The sequence below is a fragment of the Sitodiplosis mosellana genome, unplaced genomic scaffold (genome assembly GCF_009176505.1).
Source record: "Sitodiplosis mosellana isolate CC-2019 unplaced genomic scaffold, AAFC_SMos_1.0 Smas_scaffold_1, whole genome shotgun sequence".
NCBI lineage: Eukaryota > Metazoa > Arthropoda > Insecta > Diptera > Cecidomyiidae > Sitodiplosis > Sitodiplosis mosellana.
The window spans coordinates 12,023,965-12,043,231 of record NW_022595244.1 but is presented as its reverse complement, the minus strand read 5'-3'; the positions used below and the strand labels follow the sequence as shown (position 1 = coordinate 12,043,231).

At 37.0% G+C, this 19,267-nt stretch overlaps 2 protein-coding genes across 3 annotated transcripts in view; one reads left to right on the top strand and one right to left on the bottom strand.

Annotated features, from left to right (window-relative positions):
• LOC129580479 (26S proteasome non-ATPase regulatory subunit 1) overlaps positions 1-19,267 on the bottom strand; it is a 70,720-nt gene that overhangs the window by 8,719 nt on the left and 42,734 nt on the right. The window lies entirely within an intron of this gene.
• Positions 1-19,267, top strand: part of LOC129580480 (uncharacterized) — a 131,862-nt gene that overhangs the window by 89,960 nt on the left and 22,635 nt on the right. For both annotated transcript variants that reach the window (XM_055470939.1, XM_055470938.1), the window contains 4 exons: positions 13,212-13,444; positions 13,549-13,810; positions 13,976-14,108; positions 15,176-15,454. In XM_055470939.1, the coding sequence (XP_055326914.1) occupies positions 13,212-13,444; positions 13,549-13,810; positions 13,976-14,108; positions 15,176-15,454 (907 nt within the window). The remainder of the gene's footprint in view (positions 1-13,211; positions 13,445-13,548; positions 13,811-13,975; positions 14,109-15,175; positions 15,455-19,267) is intronic.

Here is a 19,267-nt window from a genome sequence, read left to right as displayed (position 1 = left end):
GATTAGCGAAAATGCTACTACACTGCCTCAAAATCGACGACGAGAGAGAAAAAAAACGGTCCGAATAAATGAATAGAAATTAAGATGGATTGCAATTTTATTGCGCTGTTTGTCGATTTCAATTGAATTTTCAAATTCAATCGCTTGACATTTCATGTTTGCGAATCGATACAAAAAAATGGCACGAGTCGAGATCATCACATTTCAAATGGATTCCAATTAGTGATTAATTGAATAATGGAGTTTTTCCATTTTTGCACACTCTTTGTTGACATAATCAAATGCTTCAACAATGTTGTGGAAGCGAATGAGCTATATAGTGTTATGGTTGCCATTGGAATCGATTTGAACTTTGGACAAATGTTGGAATCCACACGCATTCACAATTGAAACAAACTTTTCATTTGGGAAACTTTTTTTTTCTTCTTCGGGATTTCGACGCATTTCATTTTAGCCCGCACTCCTTTCGCATTTTTGCGCTTTTCTTGTTCAGCCCAATTTTGCGTCACATGGCTCGAAAGAAAAAAACAACTACATGTTAAGTCAAAAAACGCAACTCTCTCGAATGATGTGATTTGCTTGTAAGGAAAAGGTCGTATTTGGAATGTTTGCCTTTTTTTGCTTCAATGAATTCGATCGTTCGTGTGTATTCCCTCGCATTTTTCCATCAAGTTTTCATAAAATTAAAGGGAAGCTCGAATTCAAACTTTACCCGCCTCAAAATGACTGTGATTTGTAATGGTAATACATTACCGAATGCCATCAACACAGTAAATTCCATTCCCAAAAAAAGAAACCAGTAATTTATTGAAAATTTACTCTAATGAACTAATCTAATGATTGGGGTTGATTTTTCTGCTTCTTTCATTGGAAGTTAATCTCAAAATCAGAGAGAATGAAGGAAGAAAACCACTGCTCAACATTGAAACTCATTCGGAGTGGTTTGAAGTTTTTTTTATTTCTTGTTTGTTATCAGCACGTGGTCGTATTTTACCGAAGAAAGTTTTTGGCGTTGAAAAACCGAGTGGAATTGAAAATGTAATGAGACGTGCTCATTAGGTGTACGGCTAAAATAGCACACCTCACAAGAATTGTGCTCGAAGTATTCGCAATCGACTCACTTGGTTTTGCCGCAGACATGCATCCAAATCGCGTAATCATTTAAAATACAATACATTTCTTGTTGATTGCAACCCAACACACAAACACCGAACTAATTGGCACTTGAAAACTCATCAGTTTGCAGCTGCTTGAAAAGTGTGATTAATACTCGCCGCAATGTCATTGGAAGTAAGCCACAACTGACAGTCAGTAGTTGGTGATTCTGGTGTCACATTCCACCGTTTTTTAACAACAACAAAAAAACAGCTTCAAGCAGATTGGTGTCGTGGAATAGTGTGAAAAGTGGCCGGATAAATGAGTTCGAAGTGCAGGACAAGCGATTTCATCACTGTTTGTTTTCGCATTACTTTTCAATTGCTTCTGTTTACAAGCGCATTTCGCATAAAATAGTTTAATTTAATGAAACGAGGTCAATGAAAATGAATTTCGTGTAGTAATGCAAAAACGAGAGAAGAAAAAAATCCACAGAGAAACGATGGAAAGTGAGGTGATTGGTTGCCTCCCCGAACGAAACAGGTTTTGTCATTAAAAAAAAAACTTGAGCATTTTCATTTCGATACCAAACCAACTGATGCGATAAATTTCGCCACTTGAACATCAAGTTTTTGCCAATCTTCCGCACACTCTCTCACCCACTCTTTCGATTGGTGCGAAAAGAAGCATTGTTATTGCCCAGAGTTTTCATTTCGTTTGGCAATAACTTAGCACAAACATGCTTTCACTCGTTAAGTTAGTTTTGCGTCTTTATTAGTTTTTATTGATCAATTCCATAGAACATACAACCAGCATTAATCACAGCCACAGTAATGCGGAAATATTTTCATTCGATGCTTCTGAGCTATTTGATTTGATGGCGGATGGCACGTGTGCCCATGTTCAAGACAAAATTCACAAAGGATACAACGAAAATTGATTAAACGAGAGTTTTTTATCTTTTTGTACAAGTTTTTTTCGGGCTTTTGATGAAAGAAAAATTTCCGCAACTCATCGTCCGAAATGCAATTAAATCTTTCAAAAAACTGACTTAAAACAATGAATCTGTGCTCTGTGTGGTGGTGGTAGTGGTGATTTTTGTACGGCGCAAATAGTTTCTTTGCAAAAACTTTCCATAAAATTTAAGGTATTTGCTCAAAAGCTTTGATAGCGCACGGAAATTAACCCGAAACTTTGAATTGGGACACACGGTTTTTGTTAAGTTTTCGTCGCAAAAAATGTTTCATTAGATAGAAGTTTTGCCATGAACATGCTCTCCATCGTTGGCACAAACTTTTATTCAGACTGAGTGCGGAACATTAATGAAATGTGTGTGCGTTTTTTTTTTTAAATAATTAATCGTGAATGCAAGCAAAGGCCAAGGAAAAGTCCAACACAACAACAACAATGGCAACGGTATTATGAGCAGCAGTCAACTTCTAACAATGGCTGGTAAATTTGTTGGCCAACTTTTCAACTTATTTTCCTGCTACGCACGCAACCAGTCCACTTTCTACAGCAATATTTAGATGCTTTCAATTAGTTTGCACATGGTTTCTATCGCTGTAAGAAATTGTTGCCAACAAAATGAGGAAGCCCACGAACATTTGCTCGAAAAAACCAAATAGCAACAATGGTCACAAGTTTGTGAACAAAGTGAAATTGGTGGCAAACTATAAATAGAAAATCATCAATATAGAAAAACGGGGCCGACTTTTTTTTTGTCATAAACAAGAACAGAAAGTCAATTGAAATGGGAAAGCATTCGATTTCGAATTGCCGATTAATGCTCGTAATTAATGTGATAAACAGCAAATGAATAAAAACAAAAACGAAATCAAAAGATCTCTTCATTATTAAATTGATTTGTATGATGCCCTACTAGAATTTTGCGACAACGTTTACGCAAACGTATCGCCAACCTTCCGCAATAGTTGTCACAAAATGCATGAACTGCGATCAACTTCATTCGAATTCAGCTTGTTGTTTTTTTAAAGGCTGCAATGGCTGATTATTCTCCTTAATAATTATTTTAAATAAGTTTTCCTTTCTTATTAGCAACGATGAGCAACATGAAAAATTTAAATAAAACCATTTGAAATTATGTTTTCAATGTAATGAAGTTGGATACAATTCGAATTTACAGGTACAAAATCATTACGCTGACATATCTGTGACATATCGCATTGTGTAAACCTGTACATTGAAAATCCTATCGCAATGCGGAATGTCGCGGGAAGGTTTTGCTTTACGGTGACATGTCGACGTAAACCTCAATGTATCGCAAAATTCTTGTAGGGATGATGACCTTTGAGCATTCAATCAATGATAAACACATCAAATGCACAAATTTATTTCCATCAACAAATTGTATTCTCCTCGTTTTGTTGTCCCATGTTCCACCATGGTTTTTTTCTCCTTCGCTTTCACTTCGGTTTCGGCTTCATTCATTTCGTTTTTCTTCGTCTAGCAATTGAATTAATTGAATAACTTTAGCATTAATGGAGATGTAAGATTCATTTGATAGATAAGTCTCAATTTGGTCTAAGTGGACAAAAAAGCAATTACAAGTTGAAGCACGACCGAGCTGTATTCAAAGATAGCCGCGAATAAGTGTGCGTCTATTGGCGCTCGCTCGCTCATGCACTCATACGCTCGTCATCATGAAGAGCCTCTGATTGATGAGTTCATGTGAAATTCAATTTGATACGTTTTCTTCTTGGCGATGTCATTCGAGATTTTTCGCCGGTAGGTTTTGCCATTGTCGAAAACTTCAAATGAATGTATAAATTGTTGGCATTGATATTTTTTAATGGTCCTACATGCACAGAAGAGGCAGAAACGAATTTTTTTATCAGAAACCTCATGAAGAATACGTTTAATCTAAAGTTCACAACAATAACGAGCATTATGGGTGACAAGTATTTTAGCCCCATTCATTATATATAATTCGATGTAAACAACGATTAAACAAGATGTTCATCATCGTAAATTTTTCTTCTTCTCTGCTCGTTTGCGGTATTTGTTTTCGATTTTCGTGGAATTTCATTATGTGGTCATTGTAGAAAAATGCCTTCAAACGATGTCACTTCATCGATAAATCATTCATCGCTAAATTTCTGCCTGTCGATATATCGGCACTTGTGCATGAAAAACTTGTCAGCGAACGAGGGCATCGTGAATTCAGTGCAAATTTTGCTGATAAAATCATATTTGAACCCAAGAAAAAAAAAAAGAAGGAAAAAAGCCAAAGCAAAAGTTTACTAATGGATTTTGATGAAAATGTGATATAAATAATAAAAAGCCATGGGAAAAGAATTAAAGCATCGATGTTAGAATACTTCACTTGTGACTGAAGGAGGGAATAAACAAGACCGCAGAGCTTCGCTTCGCTCCGCTCTGCGTTCTTGAGTTTTTAGTTACTTAATCTATTTTGTTGTCTCACAACAAACTATTTTTTGGCGGATGAAATCAAATCCGTCCCAAAAAGTACCAAAATCGTCCTAAAAAATTACAAAATCGACCCAAAAAATAACAAAATCGTACTAAAATAATTACAAAATCGTCCCAAAAACATTTCATAAATAATCCCTAGGATAATAATGAGTGGACACACACTCGGCATGTCTCTTGGCATGTCTACATTATGAGTACTTTCATGCCATGGTGGTCGTTTTCAGTAAAAGGAATTAGAACGTCAGTCTTCTTATTAAAGCAAAAGATATCGATTTTATTTCAATGTATTTGAACATGACAACAATCCATATGCGTGTGCTGTCGAAGTCACTTTGTCATGCGTCATTCACATTAATGCTTTGACTGATTGTGGTGAACAGTGGTGAGATTGGAAACGCCATACATTTTATATAAATTATTTGTTTGGGAATTATATTCATTTATTTTCTTTTATTGTTGATATTCGGGCTCTGCAAAGCCTAGGCTTCATCCACGATTTGTTTTTCAAAGAAATATTACGAAAAAATCGTGAGTTTGCACTGTCAACACTTGTGTGGTTTTTCATATGATTTTGAAGTCATCGAATATTGCCACCCGTTCACACATTCAATGAACTTGCTACACCAAGTGATAGTTTAGTTCATTGGTGACGTTTTTCAATCCGCCATACGTTTTTATATGTGTGTGTACATCAAAATGTCAAAATTTTCAAGAATGCAACCGTTCTCCTCGTTCTTTTCAGCACGAGTTTTTTGGTCTGATTTTGTTATGTTTTGGGACTCTTGCGCTGCAGAAAACAATTACGCAAGGAAATCATTGGACTCTAATATTTGGTCAATTTATCTTTGAATCAGAAATTATTTCATACAAAAAGGGGACTATTTAGTGAAATATCACAATTTTTACCAAAGATCGATATCTTTTGCTTAAACAAGAAGACTGATTCTGATTCCTTTTTATTGATTCCTTTTACTGAAAACGACCACCATGGCATGAAAGTACTCATAATATAGACATGGACGATTTTGTAATTAATTTAGTACGATTTTGTTATTTTTTGGGTCGATTTTGTAATTCTTTAGGACGATTTTGGTACTTTTTGGGACGGATTTGATTTCTTCCTTTTTTGGCGCACTACATGAAATGTATTTCATCAAAGCAACTTTGCATTAATATATTTATTTGTAAAATGAATTACAAGATCTTGGTTTTATTTCTTTTTTGAAATATATTGCCTTTGGTTTAAATTCATTTGCCGTTAGTGCACCTGTTTTAAGTTAAATAAAAAATATGAGCATAAAATTCAAATTCACCATAATTTGTTTCATCACTCAAAAAGTATTAAGAAAAAAAAATAAAGCAGATATGTAACCCTACATTTCATGTAGTAATAAAAAGAAGCGACCATTGCTTTGAAATGCTTTTTTGTCACTCTGAAAAAAAATTTAGTATATAATAAATTTGGAGAATGAATCAGCGATTGAAGTATTTGCAACAGTATTTCAAGAGCAAATAGCAAACAAAAAGCGCAGCATCGCAAAGCGAACGGGAGGAGAAAAGTTAGAGAAAAAATCGCAAAAGATAAGAAGCATTCAATGCAAGCTTGTGAGGGGTGAAACGCGTAGACTCCAATCCACTACTTGCATTAAGAGTCTTTTCACTTGGATCAATTTATTTTTCATACTGGTTGGCTGCGACCAAGTACCAAACCAGACACACTGCCGACTGAAGATTCCATTCTTTGTCAACGAGATGCTCATTCAAACAGTAATTGTTTGCCAAAGAAAAATAATGCTCGCATACCTTTGAGTTCAATTTAAGAACGGGAGAACCGTTCAACAATAAGTCGAATGTTGATGACCATGGCGTGGTCAAATTGCACAAAAAAAATCGCTGAAAATGATTTCTTGCTGGTGGTACAATGTGTAACAGCATGAGTCAGCACTTTGCATAAATCAAATATTGGCAAAATCAATCAAAAGAAGTGCTTTCGCGTAATCGACTTAGAAACAAATAAGATGCTGCTCGCTAAGAATAAAATTTTTCGTTAGCGTGTGTTTTGTTTCTTAACGAATCAATGAACAAGCGAACTTTACACGGTTCAACCGTGAATACCGTCAAGTGGGAACAAGAGAGAGCAAAAACATCAAACACAGCAGGAACGCAAATAAATAAATGAATAACAAGGGGCCTCGTCTTATCCTTGTTTTCATAACGCATCATTGGGCTGAAATCTTGAAAATTTACTTCCTCCCCTTCACACACACACACACAAACACCATTTTTTCTTCGCCGTTATACAGAAAAAATCGAAATTTGGTTTCCAGTGTGACATGAAACAGGTTTTGCGTGAAAATTTCCCGATACACATTTTGGATGTTGAAATATTCTAATAAAAATAGAAATGCGAGCCCAAGTGAAAATAAAAACTGTTTTAAAATTCATTGACGTTGAAAACCTTGATAATTTCCAATATTTCAAGAGTCCGTCGTGGTGAATGAACCGTAATAATTTTCAGCCGCTAGCCGAAATGGAAAGACGGGAAAATAATAAAAGTACATATTTAGTAAACATTGATTATCAAGCGTTTGCTCGGCTCTTTTCGATTTGAATGCTAGACAGAGAGTGTTTGTTTGCATGAAAACAAACACAACCTGGAACAGACAGAATGTTGAAGAACAAGTGCAAAACAAGGAATAATAATGAAATTGAATTTCAATGTGCTTCAAATACTGTAGGCGCTTTGAGGGCATTGAAACACACTATTGTGTTCAAAGCTGCTGAAAATTCATTTGAATGAATAGTCGACGGCGATTTAGCTCCAAAGATCTACCACATTGCCAACAGTCCCGGGCATATTATCGTGGATATTTGCATTTTCTAATCAAAACTGTGTGTACATACATACCAAAATTGTAATTGTTAAAAGAGAAATTGGCGAAATTGCCGTAATTCGATGAAGTGCATTTTGTATACGAACCTGCAAAGAGAAGAGAATATAACATTAAAATCCATTTTGTTTCGATGGCATAGACAATATAGAAAATAGAGTAAGTGTGGTTGAATTTGAATGATAAAACGTTGAACAAAGGGATTGAACCCTTGTGATAATGATGGAACGCTTTTGCCGGGAATAAATCGAATTAAGAGCACGTTCCATAGCACATCCACACACACAATGGTCTCGCTCATAATAAAGACTTCAATCAGCACAGCATGTTGCCCAAATATGCAAAGTTGACACATTTCGCAAATAAACACAGTAGAACGGGGTGGTTTTTTGTGACAAAATACTTGACTCAATGAACAATTTTCGATTGATCCATCAAGTTGTTCAAGCGTTAAGAGTTAAAGGTGTCAACTGTTTTAATTGACCCTGGTGTAATATTGTTCATGCTCCCAACGCTTTTTATGAAGCCACACATACACACACACACACACACAAACGAAAAATCGAATCGTTCAACATAAAATTGATAATTGGCGCAATGTGCTTGACTTCATCATCTTGTTAACATTGCTGAAAAGCATTTCATTTGCTCTGTAATTGGCCAAATAATGCAAACAGTTCGCACACTCAATGACGATATCCTGACATTGAATAAAACAACAACGTTTTGATATGGTTTCACAAAGTGAAACGTAAAGAAAGAAAGCGACAGCTAAAAGAGTGTGAGCGAAAAAAGAAGTGCGAAAAAAGGGAGCATATAAAAGCTTGAAATGCTTTTGAGCTAACACACTACAAACTAGTGGGAGATTTGCACTTGAATACAAAATAGCACACACTTGATGGTATTAACCGAATGGAATGCAATGAAGTAAGTGGCTCAAATTTCCACTCACGATCTGGCTTTCAATGATATTCGCAAAACATCGTGTTGTTTGCAATGGAATCACACCAATGAGCTCCACACACACATTGTATCTGTTGTTCGGGTGACGGTGATCTTTGGCGGGTGAACGAGCGAGCAAGCGAGCGAGTAAATGAGTGTGCTTGGTAGTGAAAATGCAGTGTGGAACCATTTGAATGTGCATTCGACACGATTACGTGCAACGGCTAAAAGTGAGCAATGCCATGCCAGTGTCTCGCTACATCAAGCTCTCTTTTGCTACTTATGTCTTTCGTACGTGTCTGAAAGCGAATGTGTTTCGTGTATTTTCATTTACTTTAAGGTTTTCTCTCTCTCTCTCTCTTTCGTCTCTTACATTCCAAAAATATTAGTGTATGTCCGTTCGCATTTCCTTCCACCATACATTGTAAGCGGTTGCCTTCAGAAGAAGAAAAAAAAATTCGCTACGACGCGACATTGAATTTATCGAATTTCATTGCAGTTCTCTCGTGCATGCGGACCGAAAGCGAAATAGAGTAACGAGAAAAAAATTATATCCGATTTGTGCACTGCATTCCAAATGAAACTGTGCCCGGTTTGACGATACGAGGATTTGACGATAAATCTTTGTCGTAAGAAAAATCATGAACATACTTTTGCAATTTTATCCAATATTGGAATGTGTCGCAACTGCCACTCTCGATTTCGGGCACACTGATTTCTGTCATTTATCACCCTCCGAAAACTATGATGAAAGCACGAAAGAAAATTGCTTAACACCAACATGTTTCACTAGTTTGCTTGCAGCGCAACAACAACAGCTTACACTCAGAATATGACTACAATTCACACTTGGTTCTCCGTTTATCTCGACCATCAGTCATTCAACCATTTTTTTTTTGCTGATTCGTCTTCTCTCTTTTTCTCACGCTCAGTTGACTCATCTTGAATACAATTCATTTTTACAACGTGCATCTAATTCTAAACGATGCCACTTTTTCATGCTTCATTCATATAATTGGTTCAGTCTTTTCTGCGCCGTATTTTTGTGACATAATTTCTCTAATTAATTCCAATGAGTGTTTCAACGCAAACAAAACTGGAATTCCCCATTACAACAAATACACCGACAAAAAAAGAATGTGGCATGCCAACGAAAAAAGAATGTTGCAAATGCAAGCGTCACAAAAACGGCAAGGCGAAACAGTGAGAAAAAGAGACAGTTGTTCTCTGGAACATGTACACACCGAGAGAGAGAGAGAGAGAGAGAAAAAAAAGCTCTTGAAAAGAGATAAATGAAATTATACGACATCCTCGAAAAGAGGAAAAAATTCACTCGAAAGCAGCGACGAAAAAACGCTACACAAAATCGCATTAAGTGAATTACAGCTGCTGCAATGGTTATTATTGAAGCAACGCATCCTAGCAACATTGTGATTGTGAATATATGTGTGTGTGCATGACAAGACAATTTCCGCCGTTGTTGCCATTTTGGATGCGCGCATGAATGTGACTTTCGTTATTAATATTTACGAAGAAAAGGACATGTACACTTACACAAAGCTTTTGATGCACAAAAACTAAGTGTTGCAACTACAGTGAAACCTTTGAAATAAAAAATTGCGCTCAAGTTTTCACACTCATTTTCGTACATTCTATATGTATGAATTCGTTTTATTTTTTTGGTTTTGACTATTTCCAGCGCCACTGGACGTTGCGAAAAGTTGTTAAATCTCTCGAAACGAGATTTTTCCAATTCGATGCACATGCTTGGCTCCCTCCATTCCATGGCCAACTCCTAAACTAGTTGAGATTTTCAATTGCACAGAGTGCCTACAGGCCACTTTATCTCTCTCTCTCTCTCTTTGCTCTGATCTGCTCGGCTCTATCGTGTGCCTGTGCACAGAGCCAACGAGATAATCCGTCTAAAATAGTTTTCCAAGAGAAAAACCATTACCATTTTAATTATTACATGAATATTATTTTTAATTGGTTCATGGGTAGTAAACGTTCTTGAAGCAACTCTTGTTGCGGTCTACTCAACACAACGTTATCCATCTGGCGTTGCCGTTCAATTTACATCGGATTAATTTTCAATCAGATATCCATAGAGTAAAATTAAAATTGCTTGCGCAATGGATACATTGTTATAATCCATGCCGTAATTTAAGTGCCAAAATAAATATGTATGTGTGCAACTGCATTGTTCTAGTAACATTTTTTGTTGTTGTTGTAGTTTCATTTGGTCTGAGAATGGATTTCCAATCAACCCACAAGTTAATAGGTTGAGAAATGCGATTTCAATAATTCGAGTTATCCATGAAAATATGTGTGGCAAATGGAGAGCCTAACATGCAATTCGATTGAGATAATTATGATTTGAAATAGCTTTTGCTATTGCTATGCATCTTTATTATTGAGCTATTTGCTTGGGTATTATAACATACATAGTAACTATGTGTTGGATAGTGAAGTAAATTTACCCATGTGTTTGTGAATGTGAAGTATGTTGAGTAATTGCTTGGTATGTCCGTGCATCAAAAGCAGCAATGTTCATTAAAGGTTGCTACGTTCTTACTTAGTGCTGACCCCATACGCACACACCAACCAAAGTGCCGAGGTAAACATTTTGCCATTCTTGAATGGTTTTCACAACACAGTACAGGTAAACGTTGGGTTTTCGGTATATAGAAATATCTTCTCTTTCTCCGGTTTTGATATCAAGTAAAATCTTGAACCATCCTTATGGTTTTCGCTCATTTATATTCCACATTGGCAAACTCTCGTGGCTCATTTCAAGGCTTCCGTGGGAATTTTTCATCTTGATTGTAAATATATTTTGTATATATTCCAAGAAAATCGATGCGAATGAGAAGAACCCTCCCAAGAAAAATAAAACACTTGCACAAGTTTATGTTAGACTTTCGTGGATTAATGGAAAGTTTGTGATTATCGATTGAGTTTCAGTCATCAATTTCATCAAATGTTCAAAAACATCGATTGCCAAAAAACGCATACATACATCCACCGTAAACCGCAATGGAAGTGACGCCAGCAAAATAGCTGATTTGATGAGTTTGGCAATGTCGTTACTTTCATTAAAAGCCTATGAAAGTGCTATCAAGATTCTTCGGCAATTCGGCAATCAACGTTCTTATAAATAGTCTGATTATTGTTATGATGGTTTCGGTTTTACTGTCGCATTAGGTGAGCGTGGTGTGGCTCAAACTGAGGCCAGGTTTTGTAATTCCCGTGAAGATTCCGAACATCACGTTTAAAATAACTTTTATGTGCGTATGTGAGTCTCTTCGTTTTTTTTTTTATCTGAAATTTGCATGCGGAAAGATAAATGTCAGAGCTATAATCATCGAATGCGGCTGATGTTAGCACAAAATTATGGCTCATGATCGCTGTTAACGTTAGAAACGAAAAATACGTGCTACAGAGAGTGACAAACTCCCACATTTTTGTATGTTATTACACAACCGAAAGTTCGGAATGGATGAAACGGTTGCAAGCGAAAGACTCACCGAGTAGTAACGGGAATATCATAAAAGCACATTTCAGCTGGGGATTCACCTTATCACGTCTTATTCGCTTGTTGTATATCTATCTCGATGCTTGTGTGTGTACTTTAATAGCGTCAGTTGTTCACTTGTTTCGGGCTGTGTGGCATTCTTTTAACGCGACGTTTAAAAATAGCACGTACCAACTGGAACCGCTCAAGCAGTTCCCGAAAAAAACACACACACGAAAGATGAAGAAAACGAAGAAGACCGAAAGTGCCGTCAGATGATGCTTTGTTTGTTTGTTTGTTTAATCGTTTTATTTTTGTTTTGTGTTTATTTCGGAAAGAAAACAAACTTGCGACAAGCTTGAACAAGTCACGCTAGAGTGCGTGTAAAGAGAAGAGAGAAAATGAAATGCCAACTATTTAAAGTCGATGTTCAAACACACAGCAACGAGGAAAGAGGGTAAAAAGTGAAAAACGACGACGACGACGACGATGCCAATACCAAGCAATAACAAGCTCGAATGACATCACAGCGAGTTGCAAGCTTGAGGTCTATGTAATAATGATCGCAATCAATCCTATTTCTATCCATTCGAAAGTGAGAGCCACATTTGTGCATACGTGTGACACAAAGTGTCACTATATCAACATGGAACGCCCGTTTCAGCTACGAAATTTATAAACATCGTTTAAAATGTTATTCCCCCATCGCATTCAAGGGCTCAACGTACTATTGGATGTGTTCTGCTTTCTCCTTTTCTCTTCGTCGTGAGAGCTGGGGCTCAATTTTTCGCATGCTTTTATCGCAATACTATACTTAACCATTTGATAATGCTTGTTGCGTGATCATAGTACAATATTACAACTTAAGTGTGCTTATTTGGTGCCTGGTATTCCCACTTTTTTTTCTATTCTCATGCCATTCCCTTCGCCCTATTGTCCCATTTTAAATTCGCGCTGAAAGTGACGTTTCGTCCTTCTACTATTTACTATGTGTACATGTTGCAAACGAAACTGGTTACATTGTTCGTGTAGATAAATTTGCTGATTTATTTCCACTTTGAAAAGTTTTATTGCACGGTTCGCTCGAATTTCTTGGTTTACTTACAAAAGAAGACAAATTGAATTCAATTTATTTGCGCCGTCATCAGCACCGAAACGAACGAAAAAAAGCGACAAACAAAACGTAAACGAACGACAAAAACTGTCTATGACATTTGAACTCGAGATGATTTTAAATTTACATTTACACAATAAATCGCAGGAGAATTTTCCAACAATCGAATTAATAGTGAATTTTTCTCTTCCATTTTCAGGTTATTTTCCACTGGAATCCGTGCATTGTTTGGTGTGGATATGTTTGGATGTATTGTTTTGTACGGCCAGCATAATGCATTTGTGCTCAATATCCATCGATCGATATTTGTCACTGCGATATCCCATGCGGTTCGGCCGAAATAAAACGCGAAAGCGTGTCACGGTGAAAATTATATTCGTTTGGATTTTATCGATTGCAATGAGCTTACCACTGTGCTTGATGTATTCAAAGGTATGTGAAATGTGGCCAAATTGCCATTGAACATGTTCAAATTTCAATAATTAATCCGGCATTTGAAATATGCACATTTATTTTCGTTTGGGGCATAAAAATAGGATCATGCATCAGTATTAGTTGATGGAACGTGCCAAATACCAGATCCTGTGTATAAATTAGTCGGTTCAATTATTTGTTTCTACATACCGCTGCTGGTGATGTTGATAACATACTACCTAACGGTTCGGTTGCTGGCGGCGCAACAGCAGAGTTTGTGTGGAGGTGGCGGTAGTGGTCCGGCCACAGGTACCACGACCACAACCACCAATGGCAACCAATCAAATGGCTGGGGCAGCGGATGGTTAGGTCAAAAAAATATCGGTACGAAAATATCCTTGAATGTCGAATATTTGTGGAAGATACAATTTATTACATTTTCTTTGATTTACCCAAAAGAGTGAAAAAAAAATGTCACCAAAGAAAAGTTGATCCTTCATTAAAATTTGCATATTTGTTTGTGTTTATTAAAAAAAAAATCATCACCAGAACGAAGGTGTACATGGCGTCGCCTGCTGAAAACCAGTCTACCATCGACACCAAATCATCCACATTCTGCCACTTCAACTGATACCGAGCTTTCAAACTTAGATACGCATGAATTATGGCTGCCAGACTCAAGGTAAACACACTTCAAGGCCCTTTTTTTCTTTTCTCCATTTTCCATTCACTCGCCTCGGTCATTTCACTCGTTGGAAATTTTCGGGCGGATCTTTGCGTGAATTCTTTTCACTTGGCAGCGTATTGAAGCCATTGATTTTGATGAGAAAATTCCCCAAGTTACGTGGCTAATGAATTTTTACAGTCATTAAATTTCGAGTTTGTACGATAAATTTCAGTTTTGTTTTTAATTAAAAACAAATGATGAGCTTGGAATGAACATGAGACTTTCGTCGCTCAATACACAGATACGAAACAAAAATAAAGCAATCCATTAAAATGGAACATGGAAAAGAAATCCGTAAGAATGAAACATAGCATGTGCCGTTTTAAGTATTTCGCTTTGCGGTGTTCCGTTTTGATAGATTTTTTGTCTGCAGTGTCCGTATGAACGAATCCCCTCGCATTGTTTCATATGAATGGATCTGTATCACATTGTTTCGTTACTCGAATATTTTTTCGTGTGTTTCATTTCAATTGATTCCCGAGCTATTGATGACGTCACTCGCATTTATCACATGATGCAAATTAAGTGATAACGAGCTCGAATTTCGATGTGGCGATAACACCAATGGATTGGGAAAAAAATACTATATGAGAATCGAAAAAAATATTTAAACTTTTTTTTCGATTTTTGCCTGTTTCGGATCGTCTACATGGGAAGTTTGTATGAAAACCTCGGAGCGCCGGTGTTTTGCCCGTATTGTTATACACATCAACAAAGCAGTCTGCTTCACCGTAGAAAAGAAGTGCGCAGTAAGGAAACAAGAACGTACATGTTTTGGCAAAGTGGCTTCACTAGTGATTATGAATGAACGTAATTTCTCGTTACAATTCTCATTACGTTCATTCATATTCGCTATAATGCAACGTTGCCAAAACCTGTACGTTCTTGTTTTCATTCTTACGGATTTCTTTTCCATGTTCCATTTTAATGGATTGCTTTATTTTTGTTTCGTATCTGTGTATCGAGCGACCAAAGTCTCATTTTGATTTCAACCGCATCAAATTTACTGTCGTTCCACACAGCATTCCAGAGCCAACACCATCAACTATGACCGCTTTGCATCAGTTCGGTGCTGAGATGTTGAAATTGTCACGTGGATTAGATGCAGTGTCATCAATTGTTGTGCCTATTCCGGCCAGTTCATCGACGACATGTGTTAGTAGTATCACCGCACCCGTTCGCAACACAACCACCGAACATAGAAAGCAACAAACGCCACTATTATCGAGTCGAGAACCGCCCCCACCACCACCACCACCACCACCACCACCAGCATCGAAACTAAGCCGTGAACGGAATCGGTAAGTGGGTTATGTGACATATACACAAACATTCACATTAGTTTAAGTGAACAAGTTTTGAAGGCCGATTCACCAGAATCGCTCGGCGAAAATGACATTTTGATTTCATTTCCGTTGGATATTCAATTTCGTTAGATCGAATTGAATCGCAATCCTTCTTGTTTTTCCGCTCAGCTCTTTATGACGTGTTGCGATGAAAGAATTTTAAATTGTGCCTGCACAAAATAGGGGGAAAACGCAATATATGTCTTGCGTGCAATCAAAAGCAGAACATGGCAAAATGCAATATGAGAATCGCATTTCACTCAAAGCGAACACAGCGCTTTGTGTCGTCACCTTTTTTTTATTTTCAATTCGTTTTTAAGCGCCAACATGAACACGAAAGCTTAATAGGTTTTTCTACATCGTTTTCTATTCGCGTTGCAAATTTTCCTTTGACAATGTGCTGCCTCTCCACGGTTAAAAGCCATTTTTTCGCTTCAAATTCTAAATAGACGAGAACATACAACAACAACTGTCATTCCTGGAAAAATCATGTAAAAAAACTAGACTGCGTGTTCTTATCGTCATCGTCGAAGAGGTAAACACCGAGAACGCGTGCACAAACATGCTCAATAGATGGGATTTCCGAATTAAGATCACAGCGAAATGATTAAATGAAGTCAAACGAACGTAGTCAGTGACACAAAAAATGCATCGATTTATTATTAATTCAAGTGATTCCTTCCTCCGTTGCGTTACGTTGCATTCGGCGAACGGGGTTTTTGTATGCATTCTTTGTATAATTCATTTAGAAACTTCTCTAGAGAGTCCTCTTTGCTGTTGCATCACACATGCTGACTCAGTCAAATGAAATGATACGTTTGATGCTTTTGAGTGCTGTTGTGCATGATTTCCATTCAGTGAACATTGTACAGAAGAGTAAAATGGAGGAAGCCAATCAGCTCTTATGCAGTTCAATTAACATATATTAAATGTCGATTTTTCTTCCCTTTCTCCGCTCCGCACATGGATTTTTTTGTTGTTGACGAAAATCGAGTTTTTTTTCCCTATATGACGGACATTTCGTTGAAAATCTCTTGCTTAATTTCCATCATAAAACGTCATTCATCGCTTTGATGCATACAGAAATCGAGTTCCACAGGGAATTCTGATGTATACATTCGAACTGGAATGGCGTATCGTGGCCATTGCTTGAGAAAATGAATGATTGCCTGTTGAAATCCCAAGCTAGCGACTCTACGATTTATCATTGCGACTTAGTGTGTAGGTTTTCGGGCTTTTCTCTTATTTCAACACATGTTTTTGTCCCAGTTTTATTCTCTGATTTGTTTTTGTTTGTTTTCTGTGTTTGTACTCTTCCCTCTTCTTGTTCGTATTCGCCAAAGAGTCTAGTGCTCTGTTTTTTGGTTTGCTTCGAATAATCAGATGATTTCGTGATCGAAAGATTTTCATTCGAAATTCTCAAACTTTTCCCATCGAAAGCCCAGCGGGGCTTTGTGGAATGCTTAGAAATTAGGAAACCACAAAAACTGTTGGTTTTTTTTTACAATTTTGCAATATCCAATATGGTTTGTTTTATAACATTTCAAAGAGTTTTTTCTCATGATACGGAAAAAGACGAAAACAAAACAAATGCCAGCTTTTTGTTCTGTCGAGCGCACAAACAAAAATATATATATTAAAGTTCCGAAAGACGAACAACCATTTATCGTACGTTTTGGAATCGTGTTGTTGATGCGCGCGGAAATGACCATTATTGAAAAGAGCAAAAGAGAAAATGGAATTCGTTGTGAGAAGGGAAAAAAACATTTGCACAAATTTGCAATGCCGAGCAGACAGGGTAAAAATGGTGGACGTTTCTGTAAACTGAAAAAGAAACGAATGAGGCGAAGGTCGAACAGAATAAACAATTTGGAATAAATTCAGCAGAGAAAAACCAGTATATTGTTTAAAATGTATCGTTGAGCGTGTGTATGGTGTAAAAAGAAAGAAACCCAAAAGATTGATACATTGAAAATGGTGAAAGTCTGTGAAAATCAGCGTGAGCAGCATCGAAGTGACCAAAAGTGAACGAGTAAGGGAGAAAAAGAGAGAGAGATGGAAAAAGATGAAGAAGAACAAAAAACAGAACACATACGAACATGTGGTCGTGCTTTCGCATGAAAGTCACTGTTATTTGTTTTCCGCTGCCTTGCATGATCAAATCCTGTTCATTTTGGGGTTGGTACCTTTTTCGCAATATGCACAAAACACACGCTTGTCAATTCCAACTTTAATGCATCGTAATATCCTTGTTCGTGTTTCTTACTTGCTTGCAGCCAAACAATCAAGTGCATGGAAGCGAAAGCGAGTGTAAGAGTGCATTTTGGCAGCATCGCTCTTCCACCACTCACTCGTTCACCCACTTATATACACGTATTTATCACTTTGGTGCTACTCAATGAAATGGGTGTCGATTCACTTCAGTGGAAATGTGCGGTTGCATTTTTGGCCAATTCCAAAATGGGAACACGTGAAGAGAACAAATGGTGTTATCCTTGAAAATTTGCAAGAGAATGTAATTTCTAGAGGTGCATTCATTCTTCGTATATACGACAACTTGCGATGCGAAACTTTTACGTTCACCGAATTAAGTTCGCATACAGACAAAATCACATCAGCACTCGCGCAAGCGAAATAATACCCTTTGATTTAAGTTTTAGTTATACGACCGGAAACACAGCCACACACCCGAAAAAACACAGCACAAGCAAGGAAAGGGTCTCTTGATGCAAATACCAGCAAAATTGAGACGAAAACGATGAGAAAAAAATCAGCATAGAGAGCACAAGAAAAAGACGAACTATGAAAAGTATGAGGTTTTGCAGTGCGGGTTGCACATGAATGAATTTTGCCTCGTGGAAATTTTCTTTCTTCTCTTCCTGAATGACGAGCCACATCATTCGCTTCTCGCTTAGATTCACATTATCCAAAACTTTTCGAATACATTTGTTATTCTTGCAAGTTTTTCACAATAGTTCGTTGTATTAGCTCGAATGAAGTGCCACTATTCATTTATTATGTATAGGGACTGGCAGTAACAAGAAGAAGAAGAAAAACTGTGCTCGCGTTACCAACCAGATTATGTCACGGCTCAAGAGATTTGAAATATCATTCTGGTTTACATGTAATCAAATAAATCTTTGCAAAAACCATTATTTCGTTTTCGTTCATTCAAAAACATTTTTGCGTTATTCAACTCAACTGATTCATCTATTACGTCTTACACTTGATAAGAAGAGAAAAACTTTGGCCAGCTTTTCTTCATTCCGAGACATTTAGACGATAACGGAGAAAAAATCATTTCATTTTTTTTATTCACATGACATCTTCGGAGTGTTAGAGAGAGAGAGAGAGAGAGAGAGAGAGAGAGAGATAGAGAGAGAGAAGACGGAGAGACATGTAAGAAAGCCACAAAAGACGCATTAACATCCTGACAATTATATATTTATTCACCCACACAAAAAATGGCTGAACACGCATAATAAGGTGAATGAATAAATTCAAATGTCTTCAAAATGCCCCAACCGTAAGTGCAAATGTGTATGGTAGAGGATGAAACAGTTCAGAACGTCGACAAAATGCTGATTTTGTTGAAATTTTTCGGTGGTGGTTTTTTTTTCGTTCACTGGCTCCTCTCCATTCATTTCAGCTTGTGCATTCAATTGCTTAAAATTGTTTCCATCCAAATATTTTCATTTTTGTGGCGATATCGGCGCATAATTTTGCTTTAATATAGTCCTTGGCATGGAACGGATGTTTGAATGAATA